At 33.3% G+C, this 14,909-nt stretch overlaps 1 protein-coding gene across 1 annotated transcript; it reads left to right on the top strand.

Annotated features, from left to right (window-relative positions):
• Positions 1-4,279: 4,279 nt before the first annotated feature.
• Positions 4,280-14,230, top strand: LOC137813938 (5'-adenylylsulfate reductase-like 5). Its single transcript, XM_068616430.1, has 4 exons — positions 4,280-4,685; positions 13,055-13,236; positions 13,350-13,474; positions 13,655-14,230. Exons 1-4 carry the CDS (start codon positions 4,542-4,544, stop codon positions 14,044-14,046), a joined length of 843 nt encoding a protein of 280 aa, XP_068472531.1. The 5' UTR covers positions 4,280-4,541; the 3' UTR covers positions 14,047-14,230.
• Positions 14,231-14,909: the final 679 nt, after the last annotated feature.

The raw sequence follows: 14,909 nt of genomic DNA, 5'->3' as shown, positions 1-14,909 counted from the left end.
TATAAAAGTGCTTACTGTTTTTGCGTCACTGTTTGGCTTTACTGTTTTTTTTATACTAAATGTGACTTATGGAAAAGAATGAACATAAGCATCATGTATAGTTTTCAAGAACTTTCAATTTTCACAAAAAAATTGGTTGGATTCAATATAATTGAACACTTGAAATAATGTGTTTGGAACATCAAATCTACTTCTACTAAAAACAAGTTTCTAAATTACTTTGCAAACTTTACAATTAAAAGCAAGTAGAATCAAAACAAAGACACCTAGAACACTAATGAACATAAGACTCAAAGTAAAAGGCAAGATCAATGAAAGACATAACAAGAAACATATTCAAAACGAAAAATGCTATGAAATATAAAGAAAGGTCGGAAAAAAAATTCTACAAAAAATAAGGTGCTGGAAAATAAAAAAACAAGAAAATAATGACAAGAATTTAATGGTACTTGAATTTAAAGACAAGAATTAAAGGTGTTAGAATGTAAAGAAATTGTAAAGTGCAAAATCAACTCAAGCAAATTAAGCATAAGAACCTAAGCTCTGATAACCACATGATGTGAGTTGATTGTATGATTGATCATTTTTATGGTGACACTTTAGATAGATTTAGATTTTAGACAATTAGAGGTGACAACCTAAGGAAAATCCCCCTTGGACATTAACTTAACCAAGCGGTTAAGTACATGTGAAGGTTCATTTCACAAAGGCAAAAGGAAAACTCAGTTAAATGGTGATGATGATGACAAGATAAAGGGGCAAAATCATATAAAGAAACAAGAACAAGAAGAACAAACCGAATAGACATATGGAAACAATTAAAGGACAAGGAAGATACAAACATGAAAAGGAATGGATTAATGGAAGAGATGATGAAAGAAGAACTTATGGATGGTGGAGCAATGGTGTATCACGCCACTTGATGGGATGGAACCGCCAAGATAAGTGGGATGAGACCGCCACTTGAGAGCATCATGAACCCAAGATAAGACCAATTTTGGAGGAGAAACACTCACTCACTACTCACATAAAAATTGTGCAGAATTTCTTTACTATAATTTCAACTTGTATTTACAAAGGGGGAGACCTCCTATTTATAGAGTGAGGAGCCTTGGAAAACAAGGAATGAGGGTAGAAGGGGAAGAAGAAAATATGGTGCGGTTGCTAGGGTGGACTTTAGTCAAAGCCGCACCTTATGCATCATTCTAGAAGCTAGGGTTTCCTTCCTACCCTAATGGACTTCTCCTAGGCCTATTCTTATATCTTCACCTCCTATTTATGCTATATAGACCTACTCTTGCTTATTCTACTATTTGGACCCCTTATGTGAGTCCAACTTATTTAAAATATATTCTAAACATTTAAAAGACTAGTAGGAAGAACTTTAGGTGCTCTGGTTTATAGCTTCTTCTTCTGTTGATGTTGTCTCGAGGTTTGATGGGGCCAGACTTTGTATCTTGAGATGACCGACCCTTTTGTGAATTTCTTGTTGTGTCTTTAGTCATCTGTCGGTTTGTATCAAATACCCAATACTTAGATTACACACGAATCTAATAGAAAAGATCATAGTGAATAAGTGAAACTTTAGTCTATGTGGCTTAGACCATAAGTGAAACTAAAAGATATCTCTTAACCATAGGCTTTTCATACTTAATGTACCAATACATAAAATCTCATACAATATCCCAAATGTATGACATCAAGTTCATATAAACTTTCATCATTCACATATAACACATATCATTCACATACAATGCATATCAATCACTCATACATTATTTAATATCTCTCAAATCAATTACACATATATCTCAATTTTTTACATCTTCCATCATTCACACCAATCCATATCATTTAGAACTTGCACAATTCAATTGATTATACAAACTAGTATTTACTTTTCATTTTAATAAGGGTTAAGTTTACTTGTTTTAAATATTCAAATTACATGATTTGATCAAATACTAACATTAGAAAGTTGTAATCCATCACAATTTTCAAATTAATAATTTTTTTTGAAGGTTGATAAGTGTCATATTTCAGTAATATTTCATATTAAAAGACAAACACTTATGAATATTTATTGATAAAATAACCATAATTTAACCCCTAATATATTAATTTAAACCTTTTTACATATTTTATGATTATAATATGATTAAGAACAATTTATTCCCAAATTCATGTTAATTTCAGGATTTTAGGGAAAAATGGAGATGAAAAGAGACTAGACAAGATGAAAAGGGGAAGCTCGAAACGCTCAAAACTCACCCAATCTCGCCCAGGCGAGATCACTCCAGAGAAGTTGAGCTTTTTCATGTCCAACTTGCCCAAGCAAGATGTAGCTCGCCTAGGCGAGAAGTCACTTAGCCAAGCTCAACTAGGTTAAATACGAGTCATAACCCTAAACATAATTGGAGAATAGAAGGTGATAGAAACTCGTAGAGAAGGCAGTCGTCAAGGAGAAACATCCTGGATCTTCTTTTCTTGCTTTCAATGCTTATAATGACCAACATGAGTGACTAATTCTATCCTTTGGGATTGAGAGTAATTTGTTCAAACTCATATGTATTGAGGTGATGTTTAAACATAATATTCTATTCTTGATTGATTATTGGTATTGTTATTTTATTCTTAACGCTTGTTTTATCATGATTTTGATCCTTAGATTTGGCTGAAAAGTACTTCTAAGCATTTGACCTAAATGATAATGCTTAAGATATTTTATAGCTAGGAATATATTTGAAATGTTAATTGCTATCAACATCTGCTCTCAACGATAAAGAGTTTTTATAAATATGTGACAATATTTATAAGACTATCTTAATAATTTTATATGCGAGGAATCAATATAAATGAATTTTATATGGGCATCAAAATATCAATCAAAGATAAAATATTATTATGTTTTTCAAAATACAAAAAAGTAAGAAGGATGAACCACAATCCCAATTTTCCTAATTGAATCAAACAACTCTTTACTTTGCTATATTACATTCTTGCAATCTCATACACAACAAACATCCTACAAACTTTTACGTATTGTTTTCTATTCAATGAATCTTATACTTGAGAATTCAATTGTTCCTTGTGGGTTCGATATCCATTTTTAGGGACAAATTATTACTTCTGACACGATACACTTGTCGTAAAATAGTCATCAAAGGTTTAATTCACTTTTATGACTCATAGGAAAGAAAAAAAAAGTTAATTAAGCAAAGTGACAAATGCAGTCAAAATGGTTTGAGCCAATTAAGAAAAGCTTAAGCCCAAATTAAATTGGCTTGGCGTATTTTGGATAGAGAATACAAAAAAATTATAGCTCAAATATGCTTAGCGCAGAGAAATTTCGCTGAGCGAATTTGAGATTGAGATCTCCCCAAACTCTACTTGTAAAATTTTCTTTAAACGCATGGAAAAACGCTGAGCAAATTTGAGGTCGAGTACTCAAAACCTACACCTCAATCCGCTTATGTTTGCGCTGAGTGGATTTACCGATTTTGCAAACTAAAACCCCAATTTGTACTAGAAATGTAATCCTTTCAATATGTCAAAGCTATTTATTTCAAGTTGTATTTTAAAATCAGTTCAATAACACACAAGTAGCTTCCCTTACCTGAAGAACTTGTCTCTAAAGAGATTATTTCCAAATCCAACAATAGGATTATTCCAAAATCTAGGGACCTAGAACAAGTTATAACAAAAATTTCAGTATGTGATAGAACAAGTTGAGAGGATCAATTTTCTCAACTGGTCTCACTAAGATTGATTACAGAAACATGAAAAAAAGCATAGAATTATGAATCTTTGGAGAAAAAGGAACTTGCTCCATTTGAAAATTTGATGAAGTAGCTGTGATCCTTGGTTTCTCAACTATGGTGAGGTAAGATAAGATTCTAAAATAAAGGAGATTTGGAAAAAGAAAAATGAGAAAGAAGGAAGAAAAAAAAATGAGAAATAGAGAGACTATTGGTTTTATATACGGGTTGGGACACTCCTAAAGATGTTCCTTTTTAATTTAATTAATTCTTTGCTGATAAAAAAAAATGAGAAAGGGTCTATTACGTTTTGTTTTCAAAGGAAACTGCTGGGTTTTAATATATATATATTTTTTTAAAGTTGTTTACATGGAAAAACATTATAAAAATTTAGTTCATTCTTAAAATAAGGAAAGAAGACCTTTTGTGCAATATTACTTAGTGAAATGTAGTAGGAAAGGTAGGTTCCTACTTTCTTGGACTCTGTTAGAATCAACATACCAAACCAAACCGAACCTAGCCATTTCTTTACCCGCTACAACTCTACCCTCCAACTCCACCTTAATCCAACCACGTATATATGCCACTCCACACCATCAACTATATACTATTATGGGAAGAGACATCAACAATACCAACGACATAGCACAAACAAACACGACATAACACGTTTCTTACTTTCTTTTTCCCTTTAGACCCGTTGCTTTGTGTTGTATTGTAACACTGTTGTTTTCACTCTACACATCATAAATAACACACCCTTCTTACCTTCTTCAACTTTCAATGGCCACTTCACTTCTTCTCTTCATCACTTATTTCTCTCTTATGCCTTCCTCCTATTCCTCTCCTTCTCTACCTTTTGCTTCCTTTCTTTATGACCTTCAATCTCAGTGCTCCCTCACCCTCTCCCCTAATCCTCCTCTTCAGGTGCCTGTCTCTATCCGACTGTCACTGCTCCTTCTAAATTTTCTATCTTTGTCTGTTTTTGCTCTTTAGAGTGATTCTCATTGTGGGAATTTGCTTTTACTGTTTATATGATGTCTTTGATTTTATGGCTTCTTGTTTTATGCCAATGTTTTGCGTGTGATTAATGGTGTTTGGATTTATGGGTGTTCTCTTTTGAAGAATAAGGTTCTGCTTTCATAATTTCAAAATGGGGAATCGGAATATTAGGTGTTGGGTTGGCTGTCATCTTATGCCAAACTATGTGGTGAATAATTTTGGGAAATTTGTGATTATGGAGGAAATGCTTTTTCAATTCAAATCAAATGACGGAATTCATTGTGATGTCATGGTCCTAGAAAACTTCCGTTAGCACTGTAGAGAAGGAAAAACAGCGATATATTTGGACAAAATTAATTCTTGTTTATTTTTGCTTTTGACCATATTGATACATAGGTTAGTTAGAGAAATAATTGTTGTCAGCTTAAGATTAGGGTCTAATTGATTCCTTCCTAGGAATTGTTTTGTCGTCCAATCCCATGCATATAGACAAACAAAAGATTATATGGTTAGGTTTAGCAGACTGAAAACTGAGGTCTAATTGATTGATTTTACTTGTTCTAAAATGCATCCACGTGATTTCCTCGAGCTAGGGAGTGGTCCTTTCTGTCTTTCAAGAGTTTACAAGTTTTGTTTTAAATATTTGGATGAACTTCTTCAAAAGCATCTATAGGAGTGAATTAAGCTTCTAGCGTGAGTTGAAATCAACTTATGTATTAGACTTTTATTGTTGTTTGCATTCAACTTCTCCACAAACTAAGATGCATAAGCTGATTTTAGCTTATGAAGAAGAAATTTGATGCATTTTCCCTCCTTATTTTCCTTTCCTATTAGTAGTACACAGAGTTTAAACCAAACAGGGCAAAAATTATAGCGTTGATGAGGAAATTGCATAAAATGCTCAGTTTTAACATTGCATTATTTAACACATGATATCTCATGTAATGCATTTTTTAACCTAGCAAGTACTATTGTGTTATCTCCTTGAGGATCTTCTAAATGCAAGATGAGAAATCTCATGTAGGAAAATTTAAATCCCTGTGAAATTTTTCGAATGAAATTAATTACTTTCCTCATGAAATAGGTGACATTTTGATGATTTCAAAGTAGTCATTTACACTGCAACTGAAGACACGCCTTAGTGATGTCTCAAACTAGTGTTTCCTGTTGTTGAACCTTTTGTTTCATAATCTGTTAGCATAACAGTGTGCCGTTTACAGTTAACAAATAGAAGATATTTTATTTTTTCCCCTGATTTTAACTTTTGAGGGTGAAAAAAACAAACTGACATTGTTGATAAATTCAATGTGTCTTAACAAACTTTTCATTTTCATAGCCTGTATGTTTGGGAATGTGATGAGTGATAACTGCTAAGTTTGTAATATACTGAGCTGTAATTCAAAGTCCATTTATATATAACCTATAGATTGTTCATTGCTCATTATTAGTTAAGTTTATCAAGAGAAGCTCAGGTCACCAAACTGATTATTACATGCCTTTGTCCTTGGTGATTCTGTTTGTTGTTATGAGTACATATTCTTCAGCTGAGGTCCTTGATCACTATTGTGGACTTCGATTTCTTACTTTTATTTCCCTTTTAACGGGATTATAATAGCTCATGCATTGGTTATCACTTCATTCAGTTTTTTCCTTGATGTGAGATTTTCATGTATGAAACCAGCATATTTTGCTTTTATAGTCTGATCTGCTGATATTGTTGTTAGTTGTGAAAACTAAGATATTGAGATGCCCATATAACCTTGTACTTGTAATGTGTTGTAAATCACATTATGACTAGAGATAATACGATATATGAGTGGGACAATTTTCATCTTACTAGCTGATTTTGTGAGGTTGAGTTAGGTTTAAAATCTACATGGTAAGATGATACCATAGTCTATTTTAGAGAGGTTTGTTAGCTAGTGTTGGAATTTCCATATGACCAGAGATATAACCGAATTATAGTAAACCAATTTTGTGAGATTAAATTAGGTTTATAAATTACTTTCTAAGATAATGTAAAATGCATCTATCCAATCCAACTTGTTAAAAAGAATAAGAAAAAAATTTCTTTTTAGTGTCATTTTGGCGTATTAAAAATTAGGGTAAAAATTTATTATATATATGAAACATTTTATAAAACTCTCATCCCCAATCTTCAATTTTAAGGTGATACCAAAGGGACTAGATTTTATATGGGTGGCTGAGATTGTTGTTGGTTAATTGCCGTTGATTGTTCTGGCAGTAACAGCATAATTTAGCTATATGTTAGTAAGAGGATTTTTCTTTTTAAATAATGATGTTATTGGTATGGAGTTTTCAGAAACTTTGCACTAATCTCCAGTAAAAGTCTCGCTAGTCACCTTTAGTAGAGTTTTCCCTTTCAGCTATGTTTTTTCCATCTACAATATTAGAACTAGAAAGGAAGAAAAATTATGCTATAATAATCACTTTCCAATAATGAGTGGCCTTTTTAATTGGGTTCAAGAAAATAGGCTCTTTACTTAAACTGAAGTTGACATTAGTTATATTGATAATTTGATATTAAGCTTCTATTATTCTGAATGTTATTTAAATCTACAGAACCCAATTTTTTTTAAAAATTACAGTATTATGACATACTTACGTTTTCTTATGATTATAAAGACTTATACCTATACCTATATCATACAGAATAGGTCAGTGCATATCAATTATGAGCGGGGGATTTTCTATTAAGATTTGTTACTCAGCTAATTTTTGGAACAACTTTTATCTCCTGGTTTATTGGATTAACAATCACAAGCATCAATTTGCATGCAGTGTGACCATTGATTTTATTTTCACTTATTAAATTTAAAATATGATTCTTAGTTTCATCTAAATAGATTCTTGCTTTGTATCGTTGCCTCTACCCTCCAAAATAGAGAAAAATAGTATTTTATTTCATTCAATCTCTTAGGTATATATAGTCATTCATCATTGCTATTCCCCCTCTATAAAAATGTTTTGAGGAAGAACTTTTGTGAATAAGTCAACAAGTTGTTAGTTAGTCTTTGACATGAACTAGCTGACTGATGCCTTGAACAACTTCTTCCCTTGAAAAATAACCATGGTCTAGGTTACGGTTTCAACTCATGTAGTGTTTTTTTCAGCTTGCAAACTATGTTGGCCTTAATCTGCCCTGTATGCCCAGGTGGTACTTCCATGTATATTTCTCCTTCAAGATTTCCATGTAGGAATGCATTTTTCACATCAAATGGATGAAAGTTCCAATCATGGTTTGCTACCAAAGGCAAAATTACTCTGATCGTGTTCATTTTTACAACTAATGCAAAGGTCTCCAAGTAAACCACTCCAAAAGTTTGAGTGAACCCTTTAGTCACCAACCTAGTCTTATACCTCTCTATAGTCCCATCAGCCTTGTATTTGACTGTGTAAACCCACTTCCACCCAACAGGTTTTTCTCCGGATGGTAGGGGGACTAGTTTGCAAGTATTGTTCTTCTCCAATGTCTCCATTTCCAAATCCATGGCTTGTTTTCATTTTTTGTCAATTAATTCCTTAGATACAGAAGAAGGTATAGTTGTGGTATTTAGGCTTCTGAGAAAGGTTCTATGGGTAGGTGAGAAATTTTCAAATGATAGATAATTTGCTAAAGGGTAAGGTGGTTTAGTGTCTCTAGTACCTTTTCTAAGAGCAACTGGGAGATCTAAATTCTGGTCTTCCTGTGCGATTGATTCTACAAAAGAAAGTTCATCACCAGTAAGATCATCGTAGTTAGTAAAATTAGGATTTATAGGGTCAGACACATTTATCTCATGTAATGATATAGGGTTGAACTCTTGAACAATAAGTAAATCCTAGAATGGCCTTTTCTCTTTGGGTGTACACCAGATTTTTCCCAAACTCTGTATCATCTTGTTATTTAATAAATGGTCCTGCAGATTCAGGATTTTGATTCACCTCTACTCTTTCTCTCTCAGTTTCAGTTTTAATGGGATTACTCTGTTAAATTTCATTTTCTGATCCAAAAGACATATTTGGAATATAAAAAGGCTCATCATCTTCCTCTCTTAAACACTCTCCCTGAAGATGATGATGATTAACTTGCTTTGACATCCCTTGACATAGAATTTTTTGGAAGGAGGGTGAAAGCACTTATACCCTTTTTGTGACATATCCTAAGAAAACACATTTAATAACCCTTGGGTCAAGTTATTCTAGGTGAAGAACATCTACAAATGATACACACCCAAAAATATTCTAGGTAAAAGATTAAGTGTATGAGTTATATGTAGATAGAATGAGTGTAGAACTTCAATTGGACTTTTTAAAGAAAAAACAGTAGAAGGTATTCAGTTAATTAAATAAGTGGCAGTACGTGTAGCTTTTCCCCAACAATATTTTAGAACATTATTTTGAAAAAGGAGTGCTCTAGTTTGTTCAGTGTCAATTTTTCCGTTAAAATTTTTTATTTTGTTGGGATGTGTATACACGTGAGGATTAATGAATTATCCTTTCTTTTTGAAAGAAAGAATCAAAGGTATGATCAAAATAATCTTTTGAATTATCAGACCTAAGTTTCTTGACAATAATTTCAAATTGATTCTTAATCAGTGACACAAACTGCGTAACAACAGAGCTAACCTATGTTACCCTTGTGTAATCATCAATAAAGGTAATAAACCATTTAGCCCTTGAAATATTAGAGATAGTATCTGTATGAACAAGATAAAACGGAGAAATGCTTATTTTATTACTCATAAGAAAAGGTACACGTTTGTGTTTTGCCAGCTCACAATGAAGACTCGGCAGATTTAAATTTTGTTGAACAAGGAAGGAAACAATAGCTTTATAACATGAAATGAAGGATGTCCTAGACGACAGTGAAACAACTAAATTTTTCTTGTGTTGGAAATGGAGGTTTCAAACAACAAAGATTGACTCTTAATGTATAGATTCACATCTTCCCATGTAGTAAAGGTCATTCCGTTCTCTAGCATGTCTAATTGTCCTTCCTGATTTATTGTCTTGCAATATACAAGAGTTGCTATAAAAAACATGTTACATGAGAGATCTTTGGTAAGTTTTTTGTATAGATATCAGGTTTGTGGACAATTTAGAAACATGTAGAACAGTTTTTAGAATTATGGTTGGGTTTATTTGCACATCTTCTTGGCTAGTTGCAGTTATCATGTTTCTATCAGTTGTGGAAATTTTCTTGTTGCTAGGAGGACATGGGGAATATGTGGAAAAGTATTTAGGAAGAGGGTGTCATATGATTTGTGGTTCCAAAGTCTATAATCCAATAGTGGGTAAACGGTGTATTTGAGAAATTAAATCCAAAAAAAATGGCAACTTACCAGAATATGTCAATGAACACATACCTGTAGGTTTCCAGTTTATTTAGGAATGACCTTACTCTTACTAACTCGTCATGATTGAATTGAATAGATCCTCCTTGATTATCAGGAACAACAACATGGAACAACTGCAACATGAGCTGCTTGACGAGGGACCTCCCTTGTATCCCCAATCTTTGCTCTGGGGTTTTTCATGCAACTTCCAACAATTGTCCTTAGTGTGGTGTGACTTATTTCAATAAGTACACCATACTCCTTCATTTTTCTTCTCCATCTTTGTAAGAGAGCCTCCTTTTCTTTGGTCTGTAACCATGGCTCTTGTTCCTTCAGCTGCAATAGAGTCTCTAGCATTAGACTCCTACTTTCTTCATTCCGAATAATTGCCACGACTTAATTGAGTCTTGGAACCTTCTCTCTTCCCAATATTTGAACTCTGACTTGATCATATTCTTGGTTTAAACCTACCAAGAAATCATACACCCGATCCTGTTCAATGTACTCTCCTAGAATTGTTGAATCCTCAGAACACTGGCATTAATGACCATGCAGTGATCCTATTCCATCCACAAAACTTTAAGCTGATTAGCATACTCAGTAACAGTTTTTGTGCGCTGTTTGGCTGCCATGGTTTTTACCTTCACATTATAAATCTGTTCAGCTTCTTTTGCCTTAGAATAGGTTTGCTCTATTGTAATCCATATGGCTTTTTCTGAATTGATAAAGATACATGTGTCACTGATTTCTGGAACCATTGAATTCCATAACCATGCTATGATCATGGAGTCTTCTTCATCCCATGACTTGAATGTAAGATCATCTTCTGCAGGGGTATCATCGATTAAATGACTAGCCTTTCCTTTTCCTTTCAAAATGGTCTTAAAATGAGCTAAGACCACTTGAGATAATTTTTTCCATTCAACCGATAGGCTGAATGAACACTTTGCAAATGCTATATGTTTCCATTTTCCATTTCAGTCATTATAAATATGTGCAATTAAGGATAGAAAAGAAATCTAGGCAGAACGCAAAATGGAGGTTGATTAAACTCACACAGTCATCATGCAGAAATGAAGGCTGCGATGAAACTTCACATTACAATGAAGGCTGCAATTAGATTTACACAACAATGAAGGCTGTAATTAAATCACACGATCAGAGGTTCCCAATGATCGGGAGCTGTGATATATACATATGATATATGTACACACATTGATTGGATAATTTTGGAAACAAGCACAACCTATTCTAGGAAACAAATCCCTGAGAATGCAGGATTGATATGCTAGTAATAAAACCAAGATACAACCAATATACAGAATTAAAACCAATAGGAATCAAATCTAAAACTTCCTAAAATATCTCGACAGAATGTCAACTAAAGTTAGAAAATTCTTTTTATGACCATAAGTGGGACTAAGGTCCCAAAATGTCATAATGTATCAAATCAAAAAATTTGCTAAACAATTATGAGTGATAAAAGATAATCTTTATTAATGAATTCCATTCATTTGGAAGATATATGATCTAGTCTAGCATGTCAAACGGAAGAAGAAACAAGCTTAGAGTCATGGGTAATAGGATTCTATAAAGAACTAGAGCAAGTAGATGCACTGAACAAAACTTCAGACGCATTGTACAAATATAATCCTTGAACCAAGTCACCATTTCCGATAGTCTTCAAGATTTTTTGGTTTTGAAATAAAACAACACTAAAATGAACAGAATTTTTTATTGAGTATAGAGAACTCACTTATATGTGGCTGACATGGAAATTAGGAATATACAAAACATTTTCTAATATGAGATCATTATTCAATTTGACAGTTCCAATAGAATGAACAAATATAACATTTATTATGGATGGAAACAATTTTATTAAGAACACGTTTGTGGAAAATGAAGGTCCTCAAGGAACAAGCAGTATATGATGACTAGTGGCACTCGAAGCAATAATCCAAATCTGATTATTAGTCAATAGGGTAATGGGAAGGATTAGGGATAGTACCTGAAAAAGCATTGTTCTCAGTGGTAGCGAAAGGTATGGAAGGATTGTTGCAAGGTTGTGATTGTAAGTGTTTCACAAATTGCTAGTGCTGATCTTGAGTAAGGGTCTGGGAATGAGAAAATTGTGATTTAACCCCTCTTGATTGATAATTCTCAACCTCTGACTTAAACTTTATTGATATATCTGATTCAAGGAATTGGGAACTGCTCTTTACTGCTACTGGCCCTCAATACCAACTTCTAATGTGTCTTTCTTCATTGTCATGTTTGTTTTTTCTTTCAGCAAGTTTCTTTTCTTCTAAGATTCATGTTGTTTGTGTGAGTATAGGTGGCTAAATGGTCCATGTAGCAATACGTGGTCTATGCAAATCTGAAAATATTACAGTTTATTTTGTTATTTAATGCAAAAAATAAGAATCATAAAGCATAACTATAGTAAAAACTCTTATCTCACAAGGTAAAACTAATTAAATCTTAATATAAATTTTAAAATTGTAATAGGATTCAATCAAACCATTATTGTTAGGGCTATTGGGCAATCCGCTATGAGATCAAGATGTCTAGCTCTCTTTGTGAAGGAGAGTGTTGGAGGGAAGCAACTCTCACTTTACAAATTATGTTAGATTGAGTTGGGTTTTAACCTAAATTCTAAGACCAACCTTTGAAGGGATGGTGGAACTCAGTTGACCGCATCAAAGCTGATAACAGACAGATTGTGTCTAGGCCAGTGATGGTTTTTGGCTTTGATTCTAATGCATCATTGTTGATTTAGAGTTTTTTGGAAATGCTTATTTTTCTTTTTGAACCCCATAACTGAAGCTAATACTTACATTAATTTGAAGATTGATTTATGTTTTGCTGATTTATTTGGTTATTCGTTTAGTTAATTTGTATCAATATGCACAATCAGGTGACGTGTTTTATTCATTGTTTTGATTTGTTCAGGTGGATGGGAATTTTATAGAAGGGGTTTTGTGTACCAGAAAGAGGGTTGGGTACGCTTCTGTACTCTTCTATGCTTCCTGGTGTCCTTTTTCTCACAGAATACTTCCTGAATTTGAAACTCTTAGCTCTATGTTTCCTCAAGTAGAACATGTAGCACTTGAGCAGTCATCTGCTTTGCCAAGGTTTGAGACCATCCCTCCTTTTCTGAATACAGATCATTATGAAATTTGAAGAATGTGGCATAATCAGTTTGTCTAAGTTCATAAATGTAATGCTCATGTGTTTTTCCCTGCAGCTTATATTCAAAATATGGAATCCATAGCTTACCTGCAATCTTACTGGTGAACCAGACATCTAGAGTGAGATATCATGGTCCAAACAATCTTAACTCCCTTGTAGAATTTTATGCCAGAAACACAGGTAAGCATATCCGAAATCTTATCTATAATTTCGGGTGGAATTTCCTTTACAACCATTTTTCACCTTATTATAATTTGGTAGCTTGGTGTTTATGATGTTGAAAACAAGAGCCATCTGCATTGAGTATTCCAAACTTCAATGCGTGATAAATGACAATGACCTTACCATGTCTGATGCCAGGATTAGAAGCCAGGGACAAGGTTGTTGTTGGTGAACTAAGCGACTTGTTGAGTGATGAACATTCAACTATAAAGGGTTTCTCCCTCGGAGAGATATCAAGAAGGGAACCTTACTTGGCATTATCAATATTGTTTCTATGTCTGAGAATTATTCTCTCTGTATTTTCCACGATTATGCCGCATCTCAAAGCATTCTGGTCTTCCTATGTTCGTCATTTGAGCTTGCAAAAACTTGGCCAAGTGATGGAACGTGTTCTTAATGTAATGGATGTGAGGATTTGGACCAAGCTAGAACTCTGCAAGAGCAGGAGCTTTCATGAGAGGGCAAAGAGTGCCAGGGTTTGGGCCTCATCTCTTGCTTCTGTTTCCCTTGGTGACTCATCAGCTAGGTGATGGTTTCAAATCTCAATGTATGAACTAACAATGTTGACATGTTGTTCTAGTCGTTTGAGGGTAGTGAAGGTGTTCTCAGTAACTTTCCTTTGTAAATTTTGAATGTATATACACCTTATCTAAGTTTAATGTAATGTTCTTTTCATTTTTCTAGAAGTGATTAATACTGAAACTGATTCAGGTATTTCTTTTGCCTTTTCCCTTTTCTTAAAACCCCTTTTATGTTTTGTGATCTTGAAGCAAGGGTCTGAATTCTCTGCTTCCTCAAAAGAGTGCATTTAGGAGTGAATTCTTCCAACACTTTCATAATGATAGAATTTGAGACTTACACAACATTTAAATGTGGTGCAAGTGAAACTTAAAAAGAGGCATATGCCAAACTTTTGTTAAGCTATTGCATTAGTGCTTAACCAGGCCAAACAAAACATCAGAATCCAGAATCATTGAATTCCACTAAAACATTACCAAATACTGGCTATGTTCTAATATATGTAATCTATTGTAAAATCAAAACATATAGCAATCTAGAATATTCCTTGTTTACTTGTTTTGTCAAGTCCGAATTGTATTTCGTCCAAGATTTATCCTCTGAAGGCAGGAATTTTTTAATAAAGGTTATTCATTATTATATATGAGAATTTAGTTTTACTTGATTTATTGCCTGGAAAAAGTACGGTCTACAACTTTTATAAATGGTAACGAACGTTTGGTCTCACACATTTACACGTACATTCCTTTCATTTATATTTTTTATAACATGAATCATGAAACGCCATCTTCATATTATTACACTTGTGAATCAATTAATAATATTTTAGAGAAGAATGTTTATAAAAATTCTGATTGTTATTTAACTTAAGTAA

This window comes from Phaseolus vulgaris, chromosome 1 (genome assembly GCF_051622355.1).
Source record: "Phaseolus vulgaris cultivar YP4 chromosome 1, ASM5162235v1, whole genome shotgun sequence".
In the NCBI taxonomy this organism is placed as follows: domain Eukaryota; kingdom Viridiplantae; phylum Streptophyta; class Magnoliopsida; order Fabales; family Fabaceae; genus Phaseolus; species Phaseolus vulgaris.
The sequence above is the reverse complement of the archived record's forward strand: the minus strand, read 5'-3'. Positions and strand labels throughout refer to the sequence as shown.